Raw genomic sequence first — 25042 nt, forward strand, 5'->3', positions numbered from 1 at the left:
CGGGCGGGCGCGGAGCGGCGGGAGCGGAGCGGGGCCGCCGCGGCGCCGCCAAGACACGGCGGTGGATTTTCCCCGGGAGCCAGAGCGGGCGGCGGCGGCGCAAAATGGCTCCGGTGCGGCTCTGCCGCCGCCTCCCGGCGCCCCGGGACCCCCGGCGGGGGGAGCGGGGGCAGCCGCACGTGGGGACGGGGAGATGCTGCCGGCGCGGGCTCTGCCGGGATGAGTGGTACCCACCCGTGGGCATCCCCTGAGGCACCCTGCGGAGCCGGACTGGCACGGAGACAAGGGGTACCCACGCGTGGGCACTCCCCTGGATCACCCCAGCGAGCCGAGGGTGCTCCGGGACCGTCACCCACGCCTGTGCAGCGGCACACAGCCTTCCAGGGAGGGGGACAGAGTGCAGAGGCAGTCCAGGGGTACTGAGGTAGCCCTGGGGTGTCGGGATAGTCTCTGAGCGACAGAACAGCCCCAGGGTGCCAGGACAGCCCCAGGGTGCCGGGACAGCCCGGGCAGGGTGCGGCCCCCGAGGCCCAGCCTTCCCCCAGCAGACCCAGGGCCACCCGCTGCTGCCTGCCCGCTGAGCCTCTCACACCACACCCTGTAATTTGATCGTAATTATAATAATAATAATTACAGCGTGCGCGGGCAGGAAGTGCAGGAACAATAACCTGGGTAACGCCCTGCACGGTGGCGGGAGCAGCGGGGTGGCACATGCCCCATCCTGGTGCCAAGCTGAGCCCAGAACAGCTCACCAAGCCCTGCCCAGTGCGTGGGGGGAAGTGGCCCAAACAAGTGCCCTACATGTGGTTTTAAGCAGTCGTGTCCATGTCCCAGTGCAGTGGCTCAAGTGCCCAGGCTTTCCCACTGAGCAGGACACACTGGAAGAGCCATGGCCCAAACAAGTGCCCTACGTGTGGTTTTAAGCAGTCGTGTCCAGTGCAGTGGCTCAAGTGCAGTGGCTCAAGTGCCCAGGCTTTCCCACTGAGCAGGACACACTGGAAGAGCCAGAGCTGGAGCTGGGGCTGCCCCCACTCCTGGTGTGCAGACAGCTCCCCAAAAGTCCTGGTGCCCCCAGGAAGAGATCTCCAGTGCCAGAACCCACCAGGCCCAGCAGCTTCCTGCATTTCTGACACAGCTGCTCCTGCTGCATGCGGGGAGCAGAGCTCTGCCCCCTCCTTCAGCAGTTATATAAAAGGATTAAAATTTAATATGAACTTCAAAAGGGGAAGAACTGGGTGGTCGAAGGCAGCTGGCCTGGGGCCGGGTGTGGAGCAGAGGCACCTTGGGACACGTCCCAGCTCTGCTGAGCAGCAGCACTGCAGCACATGGAGACATCATCCAGCCCCAGCCATGGGGACAAAGAGTCCGGGCACCACGGGCAGCATGGGCATCCCATGAACCCACAGTGGCTTCACTGAGCCACGGTGTCCCTGGGTCACGGTGGTGCACAGCTTCCATGGCACATGGAGTCCCCGTTCCCCAGGGTCAGGCCTTGCCCTGCACCTTCACCTCTCTGCTGGCATCCAGGCAGCCCTTAATAACTGACCACCCACAGGCACAGCATCACCCACCCATCCTGGTGCCCCCTGCCACCCTGCCCATCCCATGCCAGCAGTCCCCAGGCATCACATCTCCTCCTGCCCAGTGCCTCACATCTCCTTCCATGCAGGTGGGATGGAGTGTGCTGGAGAGCAGCCCTGTGCTGGGGGAGCAAGACCCCGAGCTGGGGGGCAGCTGATGGACCCCTGCCCCCCACCATGCTCAGAACCCGCGTGGTTGCACAGCAGCAGCTCTGCTCTCCCGCCGGTGCAGCGCCGGGAGCGGGGCTGTGCTGGCAGCAGGAGCGAGCCAGGGCTGGGAAAACACCATCTTCCGCCCACACAGCCGCCCACGGCCCCGAGCCAGCTCCGCCGCCCCCGCCGCGCCGGGGCTCACGGGGCGGGGGCGGCAGGTGCGGGGTGGGGGCTGCGCCCAGCACGGCCGCCCCCCCAAGGGCAGGGCAGGGGATGGAGCAGGGAACGGGGCAGGGGGGTGGGGGCCAGCAGCCCCCGGTGCAATATCTGCCCTGGGACAGGGTCCTGCCGCAGGAGCAGGGCTGGGCTGGGGGCCAGGGCTGCGGGGGCCGGGGCTGCCCCATATCCAGCCCTCACCGGGGCACAGAAACCTCTCGGTGAGGGGCACAGGCTGGCAGCGAAGAAGCCTTTGGTTCGCTCATTTTTAATCCTGGCCAAGAGCAGGAGGGGTGCAGGCATGAGGCTTAGGGACATTGCAGGACAGGACTGGCCACGGGGCCACAAACAGCCCCCTCAGCAGCCCAGCTCATGCCATGGGGGTCTTGGATCATGCATGTCCCTGCAGGATGGAGACCCCCGGGAGACGACAGCAACCACCGAGCATCCCTCGCCGTTCTGCCTTCCCACACCCCGCTGTGGCTCAGCTCCCATTGCTGGGCGAGTTCCTCTCGCAGTGCCAGTGCCACTCTCCCAGTGCCAGTGCCACTCTCGCAGTGCCAGTGCCGCTCTCCCAGTGCCAGTGACGCCCTCCCAGTGCCTGCAATGCGGGGGGCAGGATCTGTGCTTGAGCAGGAGCTGCGGGCGCGTGGGAATGCACAGAGAGCAGAGCGGGGTGGGAGGAGGGGAGCGCACGAAGCCGGAGCTCCCCCCACGCTGCTCCCGATCCCTCACCTGGCAACAGGGACCAGGTCCCAGCGGGACTGTGGCACCGGGGCAGGCGGGGGCAGGACCCTGGTGCCCACCCCGCTAGGAGGAGGTGAAGGAGGATGCTCGGGCGGCCGGCGCTGGCCCGGGCGGGGCCGGCGGGGGCAGCGGGAAGCAGCGGCCGATCTTGCGCAGGGTCCGATGCAGGTCCGCGCGGAAACGCCGGATGGAGAAGCAGTAGATGACGGGGTCCAGGCAGCTGTTGAGGCTGAGCAGGGCCACACTCAGCGTGTGCAGCACATCCAGGGTGTCGGGGGGCCCACAGAGCGGCGCAGGGGGCCGGCTACCCACCCAGGGGGCCAGCGTCAGGTGGTAGGGGGCCACACAGACCACAAAGACCAGCAGCATCCCCAGCACCATGGCACGGGCCTGCTGCCGGTGGGAGCCTGGCGAGGCCGCGGCGGGCACCGAGAGCGCCCGGGCGATGGAGGCGTAGGTGCCCAGCACCACCAGGAAGGCGGCGGAGAAGAAAGCCACCATGGCGTAGGCATAGCCCCGCTGCCGCCCGTGCTGCTCAAAGCAGGCGGTGGTCCCGGCGTGGCTGGGGAAGGTCTGGTGGGTGGCCAGGGTGGGCACGGCACAGCCCAGCCCCAGCAGCCAGGCCAGGGCACAGGCCAGGGCGGCGCCGCGGGGCCCCGTCAGCGGCAGCAGCCGCCGCGCCGCCCGCACGGCGCAGAACCGGTTGAAGCTGATGAGAGCCATGAAGGTGATGGCGCTGTAGGTCGCCAGGTAGTAGGCGGCCCCTGCCAGGCGACAGGTGGCCTCCGAGAGTAGCCAGTCCCCCCCAGCCAGGTAGTAGTGGATCCAGAGGGGAAGGGTGAGGTTGAAGAGGATGTCAGCCAGCGTGAGGTTGATGAGGTAGATGCGGATGGCCTTCCTCACCTTGCCACTCTGCAGGAAGACCAGCAACGCCACCAGGTTGCCCGGCAGCCCCACACACAGCACCAGGCAGTAGACGACGGGCACCAGCACGAACTGCACCGGGTTGTGGGGCACGCACTGGCCGGGGTGCTCCACCAGCAGCGGTCCCGGCACCGAGCTGTTCATCCCGGGCTCCTGCAAAGATGGGGAGCAGTCAGTGGCACAACCCTTGGGGACAGGGGAGGGACGTTGACCTGGCAGGACAACCTCTCTGGCTGGCACCTGCAGTAGCTGCTGGGCACTGCAGGCAGAGCCCTGTGGGGATGCCCTAGTGTGCTGGAAGGGATCAGGTCACACAGGAGAGGAGGAGACCCCAGCTCTGTCCCCCCACACAACAAGGCCACTGTCAACTGCCCAGCTAGAGCTCGCAGGGAGTGGCAGGCACAGCTGCAGCACAGCCAAGGGACAGAGTGCAGACAGAGGCACCCGAAGGTGCCACACTGTCTCCAGTCAGCAGCTGCGGGGCTTAACACCTCCCACACAACACGTGCCTGTGGGGCCACCCACCCCAGCCCTGTCCCAGCACCCCAAATTCCCCATGGAGCCAGGCATGAGGAAGTCACTGACTGGCTCAGCAAGCTCCAGAATGGAGAAATCCAGGAATGGACAGGGGGTACAAACATGGGGCCAGCATCCCTCCACGCCCCCCAGTCCTGCACAGCGGGGTTTGCCTCTGGTCCGGGCCATGGAAAAGCATGCTGTGCTGCAGTGGCTGTATCCAGGGCTGCAGTTACTTCACCTCCCATCACTGCCTGCCCACACCTCGCCAACGAAGGCACTGAGTCACCAGCTGGTGTTTTCCAGCACAGCAGGGCTGGATTCGGCACATGCAGCACCCAGCCCTGGGTTGACATGGAGAGCACGAGCTGCTGAGCCTGGGGGACTTCATTTGGACCCCAAAGGAACCTCTGAATCCCTCAGTGGTCCCCTTTTCCTCCTCCTTCCCCATCATTAGCACAGGGAATGCTCCATCTCACCCACACCACGATTGTTACTTACCTCGTTGGGTCAGGCAGGAGCAGCTCTGTCCCCTCTGGCTGCTCCTCACTCTGATCCAGCCAGGCTGGGGACAGCTTTAAGTGCTGGGGGAGGCAGGGGCTGCCTGACCCCCACCCACCATCCCAAGCCCCCCTGTGTGTTAGTGCCTGTGGGACAGCAGCTGGAGTGGGGAGAGCACCTGTGTGTGTATGTAATGGGGAATTCCCTGCTGGAGCCACCCTAAAATCCCCTGTGCCGGCTGACAGGGCTGGGGGCATGTGGGAGTGGTCAGTGCTGGCCTGGCTGACCCCCCTCCCGTGCCCCCAGGCACATCTAACACCATTTCCCAGGGCCCTTCTCCCACCCACGCCTGGATGAAAGCAGCACAGGGTCAAGTTTCTGCACCCGGCAGCTGGGGAGAAGAGGGATGCCCAAAGGGATCAAAGCAGGAATCTGCCTCCTCCTGGCTCTTTTGTTGGCTTCAAAGCTGGTTTTAAGGGGAGAAGCCCTACAGGCCCCTCCAAGATCTGTGAGCATCTGACTCGCTGCTTTGTGTGGCCGTGCAATTTGTGTGTGCTCCTTTGGGACACCAAGATGACACCCCGAGGTAGGTGACACCTACCTTCAGGTCCCACCAGTGGTACAGGGGTGTCTTACACCCCTTGCTCATCCCAGCAGCCAGACTCCCCACACAGCCATGCCAGCCCCCTTGCTGGGACACACTTCAGGTGAACTGTGTTTTATCCTGAGCGTGCTGTGCCCATCTGGGGTGGCAGAGGGTGGCTCCTTGCGGGAGCAAGATCCACAAAAAGCACATGCCTGCCTGGGCACTCGCTCCTGGCACTCCCTGGGTGTACAGCAAGGGGCCTGGCACATTGTTGGGTGGCTGAGGGATCCCACCCCAGATGGGCTCTCCCCACTGTCCATCTGCCTCGGTGCCAGCTCCTGCACCAGCTCCCACACGTCCCCAGGGCTTGTGTCCAGGCACTGTTCCCAGGGACTGGGTTCTCCAGCCCCAGGACATCTCCTCAGCCCCTGAGGCTCAGCATGGGGGGGAGGCAGAAATAAACAGGGAGGCAAAACATGAAAAACAAGAGGTTTTATTCCAAAATTTGAAAGCCCCCAAGAGAGCAGAGCCAGCCCCTGCTTGGCGTGGCCAAACTCTGGAAAGAGCCGGACACCTTGTGCGAGTTCAGCAGCAGAGCTGCCGGAGCAGTGCCATGGCCGTGTCACAGCAGTGCCATGGCCACTGCCCCACAGTGTGGGGACAGCTCAGGTCCCACAGCGTGGGGACAACCAGCACCAGAGTCACTGGCAGAGGCAGGAGAGGACACACTGTGTCTCATCAGCAAGTTACCCTGCAGGATGCGACGTTGTCCCTGAAAATACCATAAAGGCGTTGCTCCCCAGCGGCCCAGCCGTCTGTCCTTCCCGTCTGTCTTTCCATCTGTCCTTCCCGCCTCTTGTCACTCGAACTTGGGCCGGGGGGCAGCTGGGTACCCACGGATGTTGAGCAGCAGGAGAAGGCCGAGGGAGAGGGTGGCCGGGGCACACATGGCCAGCGGCTCCTGCAGCGCCAGCAGCGTGTAGATGGCACCTGGGCATGGAGCAGAGCACAGGAATGGGGGTCTCTGGCCAAGGGTGTCCCAAGACCCCACGACGGGCAGCGGGTGCCCACTGGTTCTCACCGATCATGACGACGCTGAGGATGAAGTTGCTGATCTCCTGCAGCAGCTGGGGCCCAAATGCCAGCAACAGCCCGGCTGTCACCTCCACCCAGCCCACGGCTGCCAGGTACCTGCCCGGCTCTGGCACAAACCCCAGGTCCTTCAGGGGAAACACCTTGGCAAAGCGCACGAACTCCGATGCCTGGGAAGGGTGGGAGAGGGGTCAGGCAGCCCTGAGCCTGGGGAGATACAGCCCCTGCAGTGTGTCTGCTCTGCTCTGCCCTGTCTTCCAAGGGGATCAGCTCTGCATCCTAAATAACTCAACCACACACCCTAAGGGGATCAACCCTGCACTCCAAGGCACTCTGGCTGACTCACAATGGAAGGCTCAGCCTTGTACCCAAAGTGCTCCACCCTGAACCCCTGTAGTCCCAACCTGCTCATTCTCACCCAAGGCTCAGCCCCGCACCACAACAGGGTCAGCCCTGCACCTCAACATGTTCCTTTCCCCTGGAGCTCAGCCCTGCACCCCAACATGTTCCTTTCCTTTCCCCTGGAGCTCAGCCCTGCACCCCAACCTGTTCCTTTCCCCTGGAGCTCAGCCCTGCATGCCAAAGCGCTCTTTGCTCTGCCCCCAGCCTGCTCATTCCCCTGCGGCCCCCGAGCTCGCCGAGCCCGTGGCCGCGCTCACCATGTGCCGGTGCAGGTCGGCAGAGAGCCAGTCCGAGACCTTCAGGGCGCCCGTGAGGAAGAAGAAGAGCCCAAGCAGGACACGGAGGGCGGTGAAGGCCGCCGCCATGGCGGGACGGGCGGGCCCGGGGGCGGAGCGGGGCGGAGCGGCCCGGCCCCGTTCCCGGCCCCGTTCCCGGCCCGGCCCCGTTCCCAGCCCGGCCCCGTTCCCGGCCCGGCCCCGCTCCGCTCCCCGCCCGCTTCAGGCCGGCCCAGCCCCGCAGGTTCAGGGACCCCCTAGCCCTTGGGTGCTGCCGGGGCAGGGGGTGCTCAGATGTGCAGCGTCACCCCCCAGGCTGTGACACGTCCCCGCCAGCAGCACTTTCCTCTCCCCGAAACAGAGCCGGAGGAAAAGGGAACCCCCCCAGCCCGCAACAAAGCCCGCAGCTGGGGCTCGTGGGCTCTGTGAGCAGGAGCGACCCATGGCAGCACCTGCTGGCTTGGGCTGCGGGGACCGATGGCAGGCAGGGCAGAGGCAGTGCTGGGCACAGCTCCGGAGCAGGCAGCGGCAGCAGCGAGGATGTCCCCAGGGATGTCCCCTGGCCCCAGGGAGGCCGCTGTGGGGGACGGAGGCGGCCGCGCTCCCCCGGGCTCTGCGTCACCGCCTGCGCTGCTCCAGCACCGGCACAGGCCGAGCTCGGGATTGGAGAGCCGGGCCCAAGAGAGCCGCGGGCGCTGACGTTGTGTAATTCAAGTGGAAATATTTTAATGCCAATAAATCACGAGAGCCCGAAGTGTTTTCCAGGCACGAGGAAGCACTGTGGGGCACAGAAAGCACGGCCAGCCTGGACCTGCCCCGGCCCCAGCTCGGCCAGCAGGTTGCAGGGGCTGCCACAGGCACTGGCTGGACAGGGGCCAGCGGCAGTGACACTATTTTTACTCCTGGCAGCACATGATTCTTTAGCTGCTCAACATGATTTGGAGCTGGGGTTGGCACACCATGCAATGACAGCAACAGGCCAGGGCAGGCTCCAGGCCTTCACGGCTTGGAAAGCTCCTTGGTTAGAAAGGAATTAAAAAATAAGCATCAAAACGGGAAAACGTGAGTGCAGCAGCTCAGTGCACATGCAGGGCTGTGGGAACAGGGCAGCACATAGTGCTTCCCAGGACATTGTTCGAGTGTATCTGCTCTCGGTCTCTGATCTTTTATTGATTACAGAAGCTACTTAATGAACTATTTGATAGAAGAAGCTGTCAGCCTCAGCAGAGGGCACCCCAGGTGATGGTAACAGCCAACACCAGCACCAGGGAAAACCCATCCTGTCCCTACAGGACACAGGCTGCAGTTTGTTCCTACCAGGGAGCTGAGGAGATGCAGTTCAGCACATGGAATGCTGGAACACTTTCTCACAGGAAGCAGCCAGTGCTGCAACAGTGGAAATGAGGACAAGGACTAGAAAATAACAGAACCTGAAGAAAAAATGCTGCACAAGCTGCAGTAGCTGTGGAGACAAAGACACTGAACCCCAGCCCCTGCAGGGCAGCTACTGAGGAGCCACAAACCTCACTGAAGCCTTTTCAGGATCCACACAATACCACAAAGTCATCAAATCAGAGTGAAACACCTCAGATTGCCCTCAACCAGCACCTGATTGCCTGAGAGAGAACAACAGCAGTGCAGCACCAACCCTCCCTGCCAGGAGCACTCCCAGGCATTCAGACCCCTCTCAAGTGTTTCATACCACTTAGCCACATGAAATTAAATTTATTTTCATGTTTCTAATCTGGCAAAGCAGGTCCCAGCAAAATGCTAATGACACTTTGTGCCACTGCAGGAGGAAACCCTGCCAGAACGAGCAGAGCCACCACTGGTGTATTTTAACATATTAAACAACTTGATGTTTAAGCAAAGGATTGTATTTAATCAATGAACCACAGTGTATGTGCACAGTGCAGCTGCCCAAGCATCAAGTGAAGCAACATTTAAACAAAGGATTGTATTTAATCAATGACAGCATGAACCACAGTGTATGTGCACAGTGCAGCTGCCCAAGCATCAAGTGAAGCAACGTGAACCATTGCAATTTGTGCTGCAATAGCTAAGCCAGCACTGCTCTGGCTTCCAGAGAACTCTAACTCTTGCCATCTCAGGCTTAATGACTACAGTTATCACCAAGAAAGCTATTAAAAACCAAGCAGGCACAGGTAAACAATTGGAATTCTACAATAGCAACTATGTAACACACAAAATGGGAGTAAAGAATGAGTGAAATTTCCAGAAATTTGCATTTCTCAGACCCAGCCATACCACTCCACACCGTCAGACTGCTTATTCACTGATTACCCTCTGGAATAAAACAGAAATGATTTATAAAAATATTTAAATATTTTATTTTTAAGAGCTGTATGTTCCTGGTTCCTCTTCATTGCACTCAAGACTTCTTTTTCTGCAAGTGCAAAGCACACAATTAGAAAGATTGTGAAAGAAAGACAGAAAACAACAGCAGAAGCTACATGACATGGAATCACTATACAGAATCACAGGCCATGGGCCTGCCAAATATTCTCAAGTATTCACATCAGATTTTAGATTAAATGAACAGAACTCATGTGTTTTTAATATCAGATATGGCTTTGTGTGTTTTCCTACCCCACAGCAAGGAGCAGCAGTGACAAACCACAGAGGATTCAATAGGAATTCAGCCATGGAATCCCACTGGCTTCACACCTTACAGGTCTATTGTTACTTACCTGTTACTCCCGAGTTAAGGTACTCAGCATGTTGCTCCTCAAACAAGACTTTAAATATCTGAAGTTTCCCCTTGTAGTTTAGTGGCAAATTAGAGGGAAAATATCATTAATTTGAGCTCTGCACTTTGGTTCATTTCCCTCAACTGCTATTTGCTTTGCTCCTATACATGCTGATCTATACACCAGGTTATTTTTTTAATTCATTGTTAAAGTATTTCAGCAAATAGCTTTTTAACAAGGTTTAGTTGAATTAACATCTGAGAAGCAGCTGCTCTATTTCCCTTTTCCCATGCTGACAATCACCAACTGCAGCCTGAGTGCAGGAATGGTCATTTCTTGTTTGACCACCTGCTGCACACAAAGGACAGAATGTATTTGCTGCTGCGGGGCTGAAAAGCCTCAGACAATGGTTACATTTTGGCTCTACAAAAGCAAGATGCAGAAACTTTATAGAGAACTGAGATTAATCACATGTTTCAGGCAGGAATTGCATAACCCAGCCCAGGGTGATGGGCTACCAAGCCCTCCCAGCAGTGTGAGGACACCAACTACTTACTTGTCCACCTGTTCCCTTGGTCCCTCCACACACCACTGGGCACCATGCTGGATGTGCTCATGTTCAACTCCTCATCTGGAAAAACATTCCCAAGTTATTACACCCCCAAGTGACTTTTGAAATCTTTTGTACAAACCCACGTCTAGGAAGGTATTTTTAGCTGATGCTGTCAAGATATCAAGCCCAGGTGGAGTCAGGGTGCTCAAGCCCACAGTGTGACAGCAGGGACTGTGTTCTACCTTACACATTTAATGCATCCATTTGTCCCAATTTGTCACTGCTCACCAATTCAAAGGTACTCATCAGTGACTGAACACCAAGTGTCCTAAAACCCTTATTATTTCATCCATCCAAGACAAAAAAAGCAATACTTACTTCCAATGGATGAGCACTCCGGTGTCACTCAGCTTTCATCTTCACCTAAAGGATAACAACTGAAGTTATTAGAGTCATACACAGCAAATTGTGACCATTTCAAAACTAACTTAAAAATAAGGTTTTAACATACATGGACTGATTAGTTATGAGGGGGAACTTATCAATTATTCCAGACTATTACGTGGAAGAATAAGGGGCAGAAATAGGCTAGCCTAAACACTCATCAAGAGCTGAAGGAATATGCAGGCAGTTGCCTGAAGAACTGCACCCTGAGCACAAACCATAACCCCAGTCTGAGCACAGTGAGGTCTGAAGGCAGCCAGAGGTATACTATCCCTTATGTGAAGGCTTTAATTTCGTCAGCTACTTCAACTCTATGACCCTATAATTGTCTCCTGTAGCAATGCCCTCTCTCTTCCCCTTCCTGAGGGAGTGCAGTGTTCCTGGCCTCTTGGAGCTCTCATGTTCTACAGTCGAACAAGTGCTTCAGAAGCCAAAGGCAGACACTAGAGGTTGGCACTGTCACTGCTTTTATCCTCAGCAAGGTTCTTCCCTCCTCAAGGCCTCCCTTTACTACAGCTGAGGGCAGCCTGCAGTGGTGAGAGCGGGGGATGTGGTGCAAGGCTCTGCACAGCTCCAGTTGGGAGGCAGATCCCGCCATGGGCACAGCATGATCTGACCAGGCAGGGACAGCTTCAGGCTTTAGTCTCCAACCCACCACCCACCTGGGTTTCCTCACAGCCCTTGGGAGCAGGAGAGTTATGCACGTTTTGTTTTCTCTGCCATAGCAACAAACACCATGCATAAGGGATACTATATCTTTGTGCATCCTTTAACACTGCAGATTCCCTGCTAGCCACACTCCTCCCAGCCCTCCCCAGTTAGCTCTTCAGTACTGGTGTTCAGAAGCAACATTTATAGAGATGGGGTGTTCACAGACCACTGCGGGATTGCACAGCCAAGTCCTAACGTGTCAATCATTACCTAGCAGCAATGACACAGCTGGGAGAAGGCCAATCCTCCCTTTTTTCCTTTTCCAGGCAGCAGCTATTTAACAGCCCCACTAGCCGGTATGGAGAGTGAAAAAATCTGAAGCTAATTAGCTGATTCCAAAACTTGCTGGTAGTGGAAGAAGCCAAGTGATTCCCCAGAGCAGCATACTTGGATGCATCCTTCCCAACATGCTCAGCCTCATTGAACATAATGGAACAGAACACTGGCCTTCCTGATCATGTCACTGCAGCTGGCAATGATTAACAGAGACATGCAACCCCATTACTGCTCCAGTCCTAAAACTACTCACAGGCCTCAGTGTTTAGCTATGGGGAGAACTGCAAGCAAATCAACACTTTGTATGCTTAATGTTACAATAAAGCCCCATCCACGCTGTGCTGTGCTCTCCTGCCAGCACCAGGCTCTGCTCGGAGGGCCTAGCAGTACGCAGATGTATTCTGACACCACACTTCTGAGTTTCAGGTAAGCTTTTGAGAAAAAGTGTATTTCACACACAGATAAAACCAAGATGAAACACAATGCAAGCACTTGAATGTCATTTCTTGTACCCACTTGTTACAGACTGACTTAGAGCAGACATGACTAAGTTTGCTACCAACACCAAGTTTCATTACTGCAGCCAGAGCTGGTTTGAGCCCCATGGTTTCAGTCACAGATTGCTTGCTCCAAGAGTGTCAAAAACCTGCTTAGTTCAAGTACGTAGAATGAGGCAGATGTGCCAATAACCCCTCCATGACATTCCTGCAGGTCAAGTATCCAGAGCACAATGGAAAAACTTAAGTCAGATCTTGAGCAATGGTTTAAGATCACTAATTCAGTTTTGCTACCTGACAGCACAGTGGCTGCCAGCAGGTTTGACAATGGATCCCAGTCCCAGGTAAGGATAAGCCATCACAAAATGGATTCAAGTCACAGGCAAAGGTAAATCATCATGAAAAGCCAAACTGACTTTGTGACAAGGTGTCACTGTGTAACCAGCTGGCATGGGCTACACTCACTGTGGTGTAACCAAAGACCTGGTATCATTAACTTATGGTGCACCTGCTACTTCAAGGGTTCAATGGAACATGGAAAGGTGGCTACAGCAGAGGGCAAAGGTTGTCCAACAGATCCCTGTTCACCAGCAAGAGTCCTGCCTGGAAGGTAACAAAGAAGGGTGCAGAAGTGACAATAATACCAGAAACAAGTATGCAAAGCAGAACTTTGCAGAACAAGGGAAAATACATTACAACACCTGTGAAATAAACTGAGTATCAGACAAGAGCCAGATCATTCACTGGAACAAGGGACCTTGAAATTCAGGTTCAAGAGCTAATGCAAAAGAGCTGGAGATCAGCATGTCTGGATGTCTAGCAACGTAAGCATGTTAATCCTGGAACACTACAGTCAGGAGTTCTAGTAATGAAGAGTTCAGAATTACATCCCAAGACTGATGAAAAATGAAATTGTACATTACACTATCAAGATGACTCTACGAGGCAGAAGTACAGAATCTCATCACTGTCAATTAAAGCAGAGGAATGTATCAGGCTTGTCAATCAAAGTTTAAAATAAAGAGTACTGCAATGTCCAATAAGCTCTATGAAACTCACAGGGATATTCAATCAAGCACTCATTTATGTCCTCAAAAATATTCTGGATCAGTCTCAGAATTGCTTGTACCAGCAGCTTGAGGTGACTCTCACACAGCACACACGAGGCAAGAGCAGTGGTTACTAACACATCCCCACCAAGCCAAGACTCTACACATGGATGAGCTGCAGATGGGCCACTTCATCACTACAGAAAGTTTAAACGTGTTCTTTTCCAGGTACTGAGAGCACCTTGTCAACTACTCGGCTGAGTTTAAGATCACATTCCCTCTTCCCCACAGTGCTCATTTAAGAATATCTTCGTTACATCGGAACTAAGAAAAATCCACCCAAGCCAAGTCGTAAGTACAGAGGAATCGGGTCTGGAAATCCTCATCTAAGAACCACAGTAAGTTACTTGTTGCCTCTGAATGAGACAAAAGCTTCAAACCGAAAACCACACAGCTTCGATGCAAGCTCAGCATACAGGTATGGAGTGCTGCACTGTAATTCCACAGTCAGAAGTGTGATGTCAGAATACCCACAGTATAAGATTACATAGAAAGTCACCAAGTTATATTATATTGCTTGTTACCTACCTGTACGCAGTCGGCAATGAGAATCTTGGAGCAAGCAGGAATACTACATCCGGGTCCTAATGTCCATTGCCATTTGTGGTACTACGTTCCTCACAGTTATGAACTGCAGAAATGCTGGCTAAGTGCAGTTATGTAGCAGGCCACTAGTTTAAAGTGTAAATTGCAGTCTCAAACTCCAGCAAGAACTTGCTGCCACAGTAAATGGTTGCCAAGGAGAAGCCAAGAATTTGTCTACCACAAAAATACCACAAAATCTCAAAAGCATTTTCAATTTCTCATCAGCTGTATAAATGATTAGTGTATCTACGCCAGAAGGTAAGATTATTCCGTATTCATTTATGAGAAAGTGTGAAGACATATGTGTAACGATACCAGTTTCTACTTGCTGCAGATTTTAGAGCTCAGTGTCAAAATGAGCTCAATTTTGATAAAACAAGCTAAATTGCAACAGCCAATGTCCTCCAAGTCCAGTACAAAAATGTTATGTGATCCAGACCGTCCAAAAACAGGTCTGACCAGCAAAGCACTTTTCTGAATGATTTTAGAAGATTCAATTATATAAATCTGAGTTTATGAAGGAAGTCCAAAACCTCATAGGAACAGATCAAAGGAATGTCACTTTCTCGCCTCCCACATTTAGTAACTTTTATCAGATTTTAAGTTGACATGTTTGCCAGCTTTTAAGACACCATCTTTAAAAGGTCTTGAAAAGAAGTTGGCTAGTTCATCATATGCCTGTTTAGTACATGCAACTCAAAGCAGAACTTGTTTTAGAAATTCTGCTTATGCAGCTACAACAAAGCCAGATTTAACCAAACTTTCAGATCTTTTGAAAACTGCCAAATCTTTCAAATATGTTTACTAATCATGGTTTTGCAGCTCAGCTATTTTAATACCTAGCAACAGTAGCTTACGTACAAAACAGAGGTACCCAAAGAAAAGCTCTGTAAGGTACAAAGACAGCAGCATCCTTCACTCTTCCAAGTTACAGAACTATAAAAGAACATACTTTAGGATATGCACCAGCATCTCTTTTAATAAAGAATGACATGTAATCTGAAAAATAAACTGAAAAAATTAATTTAATGTTCACGTTCAGAATTCCCCACCTCGGACACCTTCACCTTTTGAGGGTGTCCCATGAACACCCTCCAGAAAAGACAGTGTTTAAAACCACTTGAATAATGCAAATTGCATCAATACTGCTCATTTGTAAACTATCCAATACAAGTAACTTCCAAATACTTGGTCTGCAGTTTAGGAACTGCCAATTTGGAATTTCTTCCTCAAGAGCAATTCATTGTTGTACCATGTTATCAACCCCCAAACTTTTCTGGGTAAACAAAAAGCATTCACCAAAGGAGCTGAGTCACTCTTTAGTGAGCTTCATGTTCCACGTCAGTGTTACCTGTATCAACATTTCCCAACTTGCTATTCAGTCATTTAAGGGGTAACAGTACTTCAAGAGGGATCAGATATCTGTACCCTAAAACCCTGCAATCTGACACTTTAGGTTTTAACCACGGGGAAAATTTAGCAGAAAATTTAGAATTAGCCAATGCTCAGCACAAGGAATGGAAGGATTGGGAAGACTGAAGCTATTCACAGAACTCCAGTGGCTGGGGATCATGTGAAGGTACAGCCAAGCTACTTTGTGCCAAGCAGGTTGATGTATCCTGCATGAACACTGAGGTATTTGACACTGGGAAGTCACGTTCCCAGTTTACCTGGTACATTGTAATAACAAGCAAAGCAACTACCTTACCAATGAGTCCAGAACGCTTTGAAATTCTTCTGGGGCTTAATAAAATGAACAGCAAACTAACGAATTCATCAGATCTTCTACAAAAAGAACCTTAAAGGGAGTTTATTTGCACTGTGTAGTAGTAACTCTTAAAACTCCAGATTCAGATACTACTTTTGAAGCATTATCTCCAAACATCAATAATAAAAAAGCGATAACCATCATGCAAGCAAGCTGATTGCTGTATTTTACATACAGGATTTTAGGATTTGCCCACCAGCTACACAATTTAAGAATAGTTCCTGCAGTCCCCATAATACAAATGATTGTATTCTGAACTAGGCAAATTAGTCCACTGTTAGCATGAGGACATAAGCAAATTAACCTTAATCACTCGAGTAACACTTCTGGTCTTTTTGCCAAGCAATTTCAGGCAGGTGTACAATATGGAGCAAGGCCAGATCCTGTAATCTCAAGACAGCTTAAGAGCATATAAATATCACATTAACAATCCTTTAGTGAAGGAAGTCAGCCAATACAAGGCATTCTATGAATTTATTTTAAAATAACCATTGCTAGTCTTCTGCTTAAAGTCTTTGAAAGATTCCAAGCAGTAACTGCCAGGGTGGTAAGTGCTACCATCCCACCACCCATAGCTAAAATATGGAATTCATTACTGCACTGCTTGCAGTGAAGCTTTAAATAACGTATCTTACAGCATTTGTAAGATTTCCATTTGCTTCCTTGTTGCAGCACAATTACTGCTCAAAAAATCTGCACCTACTGCAAAGTTCGGCTACAATTTAACCCAATCTTTGGCTAGAGAGGCACTGTGGGAAGAGATCTCACTCTTCACTGTAGTTCCACACCCTGGTCTAGGTCTGACCTCAGCTCGAGGCTCTCAGGTTACTGTGGCAGGTGTGGTATTTGGCCTCGTTTGTTTAACCACGACTGGCAAGAAGAGTTACTACATTTAGTTTTCTATTTATTTTAAGCACAGTAAAAAAAAGGTTGGTACACTTTGGGAATTCAGTGGCACAAGGTACACTGCCATCAAGTTAGGGACGTTATACATCAAAAAAACAGCTAAATTTGATTTTGAAACACTGCATTACATAATTAAATTGTACTCGCCCAAACAGACCACTTACAAATATTAGGTCAGTAAGTTTCTAACATCCATAAAAACGTAGCTTTCTTACTAAAATGCAAGAATTAAGAAGTCGGTGTCTAAACAAGACAGACAAAAACAAACTGGAATGAAACTACAGGTCACATCTAAAATCGGGGCTTTTTGTTTGGGGCTTCATATTCTTCTCTCCCTCTACCATATCCTGCTGGTGTTCCAGGCCCCATTCCTCTAGGACCCTGGCCACCCACGGGCCCCGCACCTCCCTGCCCAAAGCGTTCAGGACGCTATTGGAACAGAATTAACAGTTCATTATAAGTAGTTGATGTCCATGTGTGTTAAGTATATATTTTTAGAAGGTTCCGTAGTCAAGGTTCGTCGATACAATCACCATTGAGCCGATCCACAGGTACCGGGAACATAGAAAGGAAAAAAGGGTAATTTAAAAATTAGTTTATTGTAATACATGCCTTGAGGTATGTTCCCACTTGATGCATTCTCATACATCTGTTACAAAGAACAGATCCTCCCTGCTGTGCTAGAAATGTAAGCATTAGTGCAGATGTGAATTAACAACTTTTCCAAATGAGCTCTAGCAAAATTTTCAACCAAGTTAATGCAAATAGCTTGTGAACTTCTCACCTTTAGTGCAGTAAAAGCTCAGATTACATCACTGTCATTTCCAAATAAGCCTAATGAGAGAATGCAGCTCCAGTTGGCTGAAGCAGGAGCTGACATTCATCAAATGTAACAGAATGCCTACTCACCAGGACTGGCATGTGCTGTCTAGAGACCATGTGCTTTTCAAGATGGGGTTAAGACTACGGTCTGCTGACTAAACTGCAGAGGCCTTTGGCAGTACCAAAACTCATTGTGAGCACTACTGCATTGCAAGAAGAAAAAAAAAATGTGAAAAAAGCTACTGACCAGTGCTTTACCTAACCAACGCAACTGCTCGAGCAAAGACTGGCACTTGTTCAAACCCAACGTCCTCCGGAGCTGCTGGTGCTGCATCAGATGCAAAACGTGTTCCAAGCACTCAGTGTTTCCAGTTAGAGCTATGCACAGAGGGTTGTGTGCATCCAGGCAGTATCTCCCTTCCCACCCCACCTTCACCACAAGCTCTTGGAAAATTCACAGCTTCACAGCAATTGAAAAGGTTTCACACCAAGGTGTAACAGCTAAGTTACTCTGCAATAAAGCAGAGACTTCAGGTCTATTTACTAGTACCTCTAGTTGCATGTACTTTATTCAGTTACTGTATTACTAGGTGTGATCAACATTCAACCTACAGAAGTTATACTTTATGAGGTCAAAGAGAGCTTTAAACTTTCATTTCAACGAAGGTTCCCACTACCGAGTCACAGAACAATGGTAGGTGGTTTGTTACAAAAAGTATCTGCAACTGAAAATGCACACTTCAGAGCTCCTGACTTCTGAAAGTCAGCATCAATCCTTCCAGAAAGGAGTTTCACAAATATTACTTAGGTTATTTCTGCCTAATTCATGGCAGCTTCAGCTCATCTCCAGTTCTGTTTAAAGGTATCAGCCCAGGAACTGTGACCGCATTGTGTGGCAGAGATCCCCACCTAAGAAACTCCAGGCAGTTAATCCAACTCACTGTCACATCTTTTGACCAGATCACATTTCAGGTATTACACAAGTTCAACATGCACCTGTTACCATGGTTTTCAGGAGAAAAATGTACATAGTATCCAGCACACACTGCCTAACTGCTCACAGGAAGCTCAGGAACTGCTTATGTATCAGTAGGTTATTGAGACACCTTAAGGCCAACAGCACTGTCTATTGAATCAATGATGCTCTGGGAAGTTGACACTCCAAAGATATGCTCCCCAAAAAGATAAAACAGAAGTATCTACTATGGTAGCTCAGCTCATTAAGGCAGAGGCCTAAACCCACCCAAAAATCATTTAGTTCAGCTTGTGCTACAAGTGTACACCCTGTCAGGAGGGTGAAAGCACACTGGTATCGCCACCTAAGCCAGCAGATTCCCATCCTGCCCATTAAACACTGCTGTCATCTACACCCGTGGTGCTTCAGTGCAGGAACACCCAACAGGCTCCAAGCCCAGTCACACATGTAGTGTGCCAGAAATGAGTACACTTTGGAAACATACCTCGGAACAGGAGATATGCTGTAGTTTTAAAAGGCTCTACCTTTGTGTCATGCCCAACACAGGAAAACAGACCGGGCTATCATTCCTTGGGAGACAGGAACCACAAATGGCTACAGTTCAGGATAGCTGGAACATGCCTGAAGCTAAAAACCAGCATTTCTGCTCTTCTACAGCAACATCAGCACAGACTAAGGGATATGCTGTAATAAATTATATTTAAGTTAATCTGCTGCTGGAACAGACCTGAGTGCAGATTTTGGACTGAACAGCACACCCAGACCAACATTCATCCAGCCTACCTAGGCCTGGAAGGGCCAAAACAGTGTTACACATTGGGAAGGAAGACAAAAAAAATCTCTCTTGTCCATCAATACAGAACATCAAATTACTGAAAACTACCACATTAAGTATTTTGATGAAATTTGTCAGATTCTCTAGAATTCATAAAAAATCCTTCCAAGCCTAACAGTGACGCAGAATTTCCAAAGTCCAATGAAGTCGGTTAATTGCAAATATGCTTAAGAGCACATTTGAATCCACTTACAAACAATTTCTGAGTGTGTAAGCTACCAAAAAGGTTATCAACTACTCTAGTGCTACACACTGCCACGTTGTCCTGTGTTAAACACCTGACAAGAGAGTCAGCAGTTAACAGTGACATTTCCACAACCATCCGAACACTGGAGAACTCAGTCCCAACCACAACTCCCTTGTGCTAAGCTAAAGCCACCACAGGATACGTTACCATGTCACTTCCCATCATAGAACCACTCATGGCTGCTTGGCCAACTCCTGGATTAGCTTCATAACCTATGCCGCCACCACCTCCCAGAGGTGGAAATTTCTGGGCTGCTGAAGCATAAGGATCTAAGAGAGAGAAATATATAATCATATTCTGACAATTTATAAGTTAGCCACACAAAGCAATTACTTAAAAGGTTCTTTACCTCCCATGTTCATTGTGGCAGCACCACCCATTCTCATGTCTCGCTCCCTCTGCGTAGAAGAAACAACTTTTAACTTGGATAATCAAGCACCAAAATCCAAACTTTTCAGGAGACAAAGCACAAGTACAGCCAACTACTGCCACTGCCCGTACACAAACACAGTGCAATCGCCAACCCAAAGGAAACAAAACACAGCAACCTTGAAAATAACATCTACAAAATTCCTGAGCATGGCAACAAAACCCAAACCCACCACCACATCACTTACTGGATCCATGTAACCCATTCTACTATAATTCTCTTCCCTCTGTCTTCTCATCTGCTCTTCCATCTCCCGCTGACGGATCATCATCTCCTCCTCCCGCCGGCGACGCTCCTCCTCCTGCCTGGTCACCACAAAGCAGATGTTAAACCCCAGGAGTGGAGCACACTGAACACACACTAACATCAACTTCTCCAGCAATATAAAGGCACTGACAGATTACACTTCAGAAAAAAAACCCATACTCTACGATGCCAAAATATTTAAGGAGAAACTTACACAGCAGTTCAATTTCGCAAACACAAACTGAAGCAGCAATGGTGTTTCTTGAAAAATAAAAACTTTCATATGTAAGTAACTGAAAAAAGAAAAAGGTAAATGTAACTTTGAATAAAATCCCATGAAAGCCAAACTAACCTCAGCTGAATTTCCTTGCGTTTCTGCATTTCCTGATTATGAAGTTCTTCCATACGCCTCAGCTCCTCCTGGCGCCTCATGAGGTCTGCAGGAATGAAGTCTGTGAGCAGCTTTTCCACACAATGTTCCATTTTAACTTCTGAATTAGATCTGCCTCAGCTGCACCGTGGCAGACAAGTACCCTCCAGTATCACTGTTCTTACCAATACACCACTGAAATATCAAAAAACTACCAGCTCTTCTTTAACTCCAAAATTCTCAAGCTCACAGTCAGAAGCATGAATTTCCTCACTAAATCATTACAGAGCCATATACTTAAGCCAGCATTTAAAGTAAGAATTCAGAACCCGTTACCTTGACGAAGGAGGTTTGCCTGATGCTCATGATAAGCATCTTCCATCTCACTCTCAAGTTTGTCCTTGGCATCTTTCATGTTTTTTGCCACTTGCTCTCTCTGCTGCTTTTCCATCTCGTCTAAAGATTTCCACCTTTGAGAATACTCAAATTCAAAACTGCCAGGCTGAGCAAAACGGGGAGGAGTCTCTCTTTCCCTGCACAAAGGAAGATACTCAGAGTGGGCAATCCTGGAAACTCAAGGTCAATACAAGATCACAACCAAAATAACTGAATTATCAGGGAACATCAAGGACACCCTGAGAACACCTGACAACCACAGGAGAGAGAACTGGCTGTGATGGAACCGCTGCATCTTACACACTTAGACAACAACAACTTAGACAACACAAATAATTATCACAGCACATGTGGAGACTCCTGCACTACCACATCCAAGCAAATCTTCAGAGTGCTACTGCTTGTTTGCCTCGTTCTTAACTGTCTTTAGATACTTCACTGCTGACGATTGCAGGTGGAAAATCTTAAAAAAAGACAGGCCTTTGCTCAAGGAGGCAGTTTTCCAGTGCCAAAGCACTCTGTGTCAAAGGCAAATAGCAGCATTCACTTTCAGGTAAATAGTTATACAAGTGCCTGAGGGCCAACAGGTTATTTTGTCATATAAATAAAGTCGAATTTAAAATTCAGTAATTTATGGAACAAAACTACCAAGTTCAAAAGCTTCCCATGCATTACCAATATGAATTATTTCAACAGTTTGGAACACCCTATTAATCCACATTGTTCTCAAAGCTCCCTCTAAACCACTTACAAGTTTTGATCAAGGCAAGGAATTTTGAGCTTTTTTCTAAGCCAAGCAAGACTGACTGGATCTCCCTCCCTCCACTCCCTTTTGTGATCTGAGAAAATACAAAAGTTCCTACAACTAACAGGTTTAATATACAGATTCTAACACAAAACTGCTGTTTCAGAAAACGTTTCTCTTGACTCTTTAATACTCCTCTATACTCTTTGTTCCTCTATGCCAGTAGTCAGCTCATAAGGCAAACCCACATGCAACAAGTTCATGCAAACCATGGAATGAGTTAAAATTTTACTTTGTTTCTCACTTCAAACCATGAATGCAAATTTCCAAGTTCCCCATGGGATCATCAACCCGAGACATGCCTTAAGGGAGATGACAGCTTTTAACAATAGCATGAAACAGTTCAAATCTGATTTTTCAAGTTTCTAAATACACCAAAACCATGTGTCAAGCTGTTATTTCTTTGTACTACAATGTAGAAAACTGCTTGTGTAACACTCACTGAACACACTAAACAAATCATTGTTGCTTTAAACTATGAACAAACAAAAAAAAAAAAAAAACAAACCCAAGAACTGGCAATATAACCAAAGATCTAAAGCCTGTTTCTGAAAAATTTTCCATATTCCTCAGTGCCAGGGACAACACCACTTAAAACATCATTAATGCCCTCTTTAGATCAAAAAACAGTGCCTACTTTTGATACATCGGATTCTTCTGAGCAAGCTTTTCTGGAAGACCATCTTCATCATCCAGTTGTTCCAACGGTTCCACAATAACTGGCCTGGGAGTGCTGAACAGAAAATACTCGTTTTATTCCTCTAAAAGCCCTTATGCTGAAAAACTAGAATCCTACAGTCTATATTCAGCTTAAAACTGAAAGATCCTGACAAAGTACTTACGTTGTCAACAAAAACACCCCCTCGGTACACCGTTCAAATGCTTTCCTTGCGGCTGGCTTTGATGCAAACTCAACAATGCCTTTTCCTGTTGATCTACCTCGATCATCTACAATCACAACAGCTCTTTCCACCGGACCGAACTGGGAAAAAGCCTCCTCGAGCAACTCGTTGGACACGTAGGGTGAGAGGTTCCGCACCGACAGGGCAGCGGCGTGAGTGGCAAAGCGAACGCGGAGCTGCCGGCCCCTCATGGGGGTATCGTCCAACTCTGCCTTTGCGATTTCTGCAAGAGCTCTAGATTCCTGGGGGAAGTGCAAAACCCAGTCTTAGAAAACTAAGCTGTACATCACCACATCGCGAGAACGAAACGGATGGACACACAACATGAATGCCTACCAATTTAATGAATCCAAAGCCTTTCCCCTTGTTGATAAAAACCTCTCCCGGCTCCCCGTATTTGGCAAACAGTCTTTTAAAGTCTTCATCTGTGATATCAGCAGGCAAATTCCCAACAAACAACCGGCAGCGCTGTGTGTACGTCTTCTCCCCGGGCCGCCTCAGCAGAGAGAGGTTCGCTTTAAACCCCTACAAAGAATCAGACCAGTTCGAGCCATCACTGAATGCTACACACAGAACTGCGGGGAGCCCTGAGGACCCCCGGAGAACACAAACCGCAACCGCGGGACCGCCCGGGCACCGCGAAGGGATCCAAACCTCAGCCCCGTGGCACCTCCAAGAGACCCAAACCGCAGTCTCGGCACCGCCGTGGGGCACCGCGAGGGAACGCAAACCGCAGCCCCGGGACCGCCCCGACACCGGGGACCGCTCGCACCCCGCTGAGGCGCCGCCGCCTCTCCCCCGCTCCTCCCCTCAAGATGGCGGCGCGGGCGCGCGGAGCCGCCGCCATCTTGTGCCTGAGGGAGGTGTGGGGGGGCCGTGACTCACCTCGTCCGACAGCTTCTCGCTCCTATCTCCCGAGCCCTGCTGTGTCCCGAGGCTCTGCGGGCCCTGGTGCTGCTGCCCGCGGCCCCGCGGCTCCCCGCCCGGCCCGCCGCGGTGCCCCGGGCCGCCCTTGTGCGGCCCCTGCTGCGGGCCGCCCGGCCCCTTGGGGCCGCCGCCAGGAGACTGTCCTTGTCCTTTCTTAGGGCCGCCGGCCGGTGTGGGGCTGGGGCTGGGCTTGGATTGCGGCTGTGCACCGGAAGGAGACGAGGAAGGAGCCGAAACCGGCGGCTGCTGCTGTGGCTGCTGCCCCGCGGGAAGCGCAGAGGATGGAGGCGCTCCCGCCTGGCTGCCGGTGGGTCCCGCCGTGGTGGCGGAGGCTGAGGAAGATGAAGAAGGCGGAGCAGAGGTGGACGTGGGTGGCTTCGGCGGTTCGGGCTTCGGGCCTCCTCCCGGCGGACCGCCTGGGCCTTGCGGGCCGCCCGCCATCGGGCCGCGGTTCTGTCCCATGCCCATACCGGGTGGCGGCGAGCGGAAATCGTGGTTGGGACCGCCGCGTCCTCCACCGCCGCCACGCCGGTGAAAGCCGCCACCACCGCCGCCACGGCTACGGAAGCGATCCCGCGACATGGTGTAGCGGAGGGAGGAGGCGGAGATGAGAAGAGAGCTCCGGCCGCGGTGGCTGCTACTGCTCAGCGCCCGCTGCGCAAAATGGCGGTGATCTGCACGGCCTCGCCGCCGCCTTTGTCCACCCCTAATATACTATGCCCGCCCCCGGAAGCCTCCCTCCTCCACATCAGCCAACCACCGGCACCGGCGGCGGTGACTGACAAGCAAAGTCGCCAATAGCGTGTCGCAATTCCGCTAACTCTTTGATCTCATTGGTAACGAGCCTGCACTCTGTCCATTGGCGCGTTTGACCGCCGACGTTGGCACGGGACGGTCCGTTAACCCCCCGCGTGCTGATTGGGCAGTTTGAGCGGCGGGAGGCCAAGTCACGGCGGGAGCGCGGGTCGTGGTTGGCTGGCTCAGCTGTCAGTCAGGAGGAGGTGCGGCTCGGGCACGGCTGCTCGGCGCCTCAGGGCGCACTCAACCCTGGCTGCGGCTGGAAAAATGTCAAATAAACGTATTTTCAATTACAGTTCGCTGCTTCAGCGCGGCCGGAGCCTTCATTCTGCTTTGAAACGCAATCTGAGATAGAAAATATCCGATTTATGCATTCAAGGGTGGTAGTGGAACCCCGGCGCCAGTAAGGAGAGTCACATTCAGACTGTTTTGTGTGAGAAGTCGGGCAGGGAAGCACCCAAAAAGAACCGTGATTTGGGAACAGCGATCCTCAGTTACTTTCCAGACACCCTAGGAAAGCCGGACACAGCTGTGTGCGAACAAAAAGCAATGTCAGCTGCCCAAAATGTCCACGGTGCATTCTGAGATGAAAAATAAAGCAGCTGTACCAAGACTATATTAGTTACAGCCCCGACATTCCATGTTCCATTACAGAAAACAGGCCAAAAGCACATTCCAGCTCTTTAGTGTCCCTGGTTTCAGCAGTGCCACGCAGGAGAAAGTACATGACACCAGC

General features: G+C 51.4%; 3 protein-coding genes across 4 annotated transcripts; all 3 read right to left on the minus strand.

The window, feature by feature from the left end:
- Positions 1–2759: 2759 nt before the first annotated feature.
- LOC121342892 (platelet-activating factor receptor-like) lies at positions 2760–3764 on the minus strand. Its single transcript, XM_041417634.1, has one exon. The coding sequence runs from the start codon at positions 3762–3764 to the stop codon at positions 2760–2762; it is 1005 nt and encodes a 334-aa protein (XP_041273568.1).
- A 1936-nt stretch (positions 3765–5700) lies between these two features.
- Positions 5701–7369, minus strand: TMEM35B (transmembrane protein 35B). The gene is made up of 3 exons (XM_041417644.1): positions 6975–7369; positions 6305–6485; positions 5701–6213 (listed from the first exon to the last, which is right to left on the minus strand). The coding sequence occupies exons 1-3, from the start codon at positions 7080–7082 to the stop codon at positions 6083–6085; spliced, it is 420 nt and encodes a 139-aa protein (XP_041273578.1). The 5' UTR covers positions 7083–7369; the 3' UTR covers positions 5701–6082.
- Positions 7370–9703: 2334 nt separating this feature from the next.
- On the minus strand, positions 9704–24224 carry SFPQ (splicing factor proline and glutamine rich). Of its 2 annotated transcripts, XM_041417621.1 has the most exons (11): positions 23467–24224; positions 22918–23106; positions 22522–22823; positions 22317–22412; positions 20815–21011; positions 20461–20545; positions 20050–20167; positions 19782–19830; positions 19580–19701; positions 10635–10679; positions 9704–10334 (listed from the first exon to the last, which is right to left on the minus strand). In XM_041417621.1, the coding sequence occupies exons 1-10, from the start codon at positions 24088–24090 to the stop codon at positions 10659–10661; spliced, it is 1803 nt and encodes a 600-aa protein (XP_041273555.1). In that variant the 5' UTR covers positions 24091–24224; the 3' UTR covers positions 9704–10334; positions 10635–10658. The 2 variants fall into 2 exon arrangements, with proteins under 2 accessions (XP_041273555.1, XP_041273554.1); XM_041417620.1 differs by lacking the exons at positions 9704–10334; positions 10635–10679 and adding an exon at positions 14693–16981.
- Positions 24225–25042: the final 818 nt, after the last annotated feature.

Source organism: Onychostruthus taczanowskii, unplaced genomic scaffold (genome assembly GCF_017590055.1).
Source record: "Onychostruthus taczanowskii isolate IOZ18803 unplaced genomic scaffold, ASM1759005v1 scaffold56, whole genome shotgun sequence".
Lineage (NCBI taxonomy): Eukaryota > Metazoa > Chordata > Aves > Passeriformes > Passeridae > Onychostruthus > Onychostruthus taczanowskii.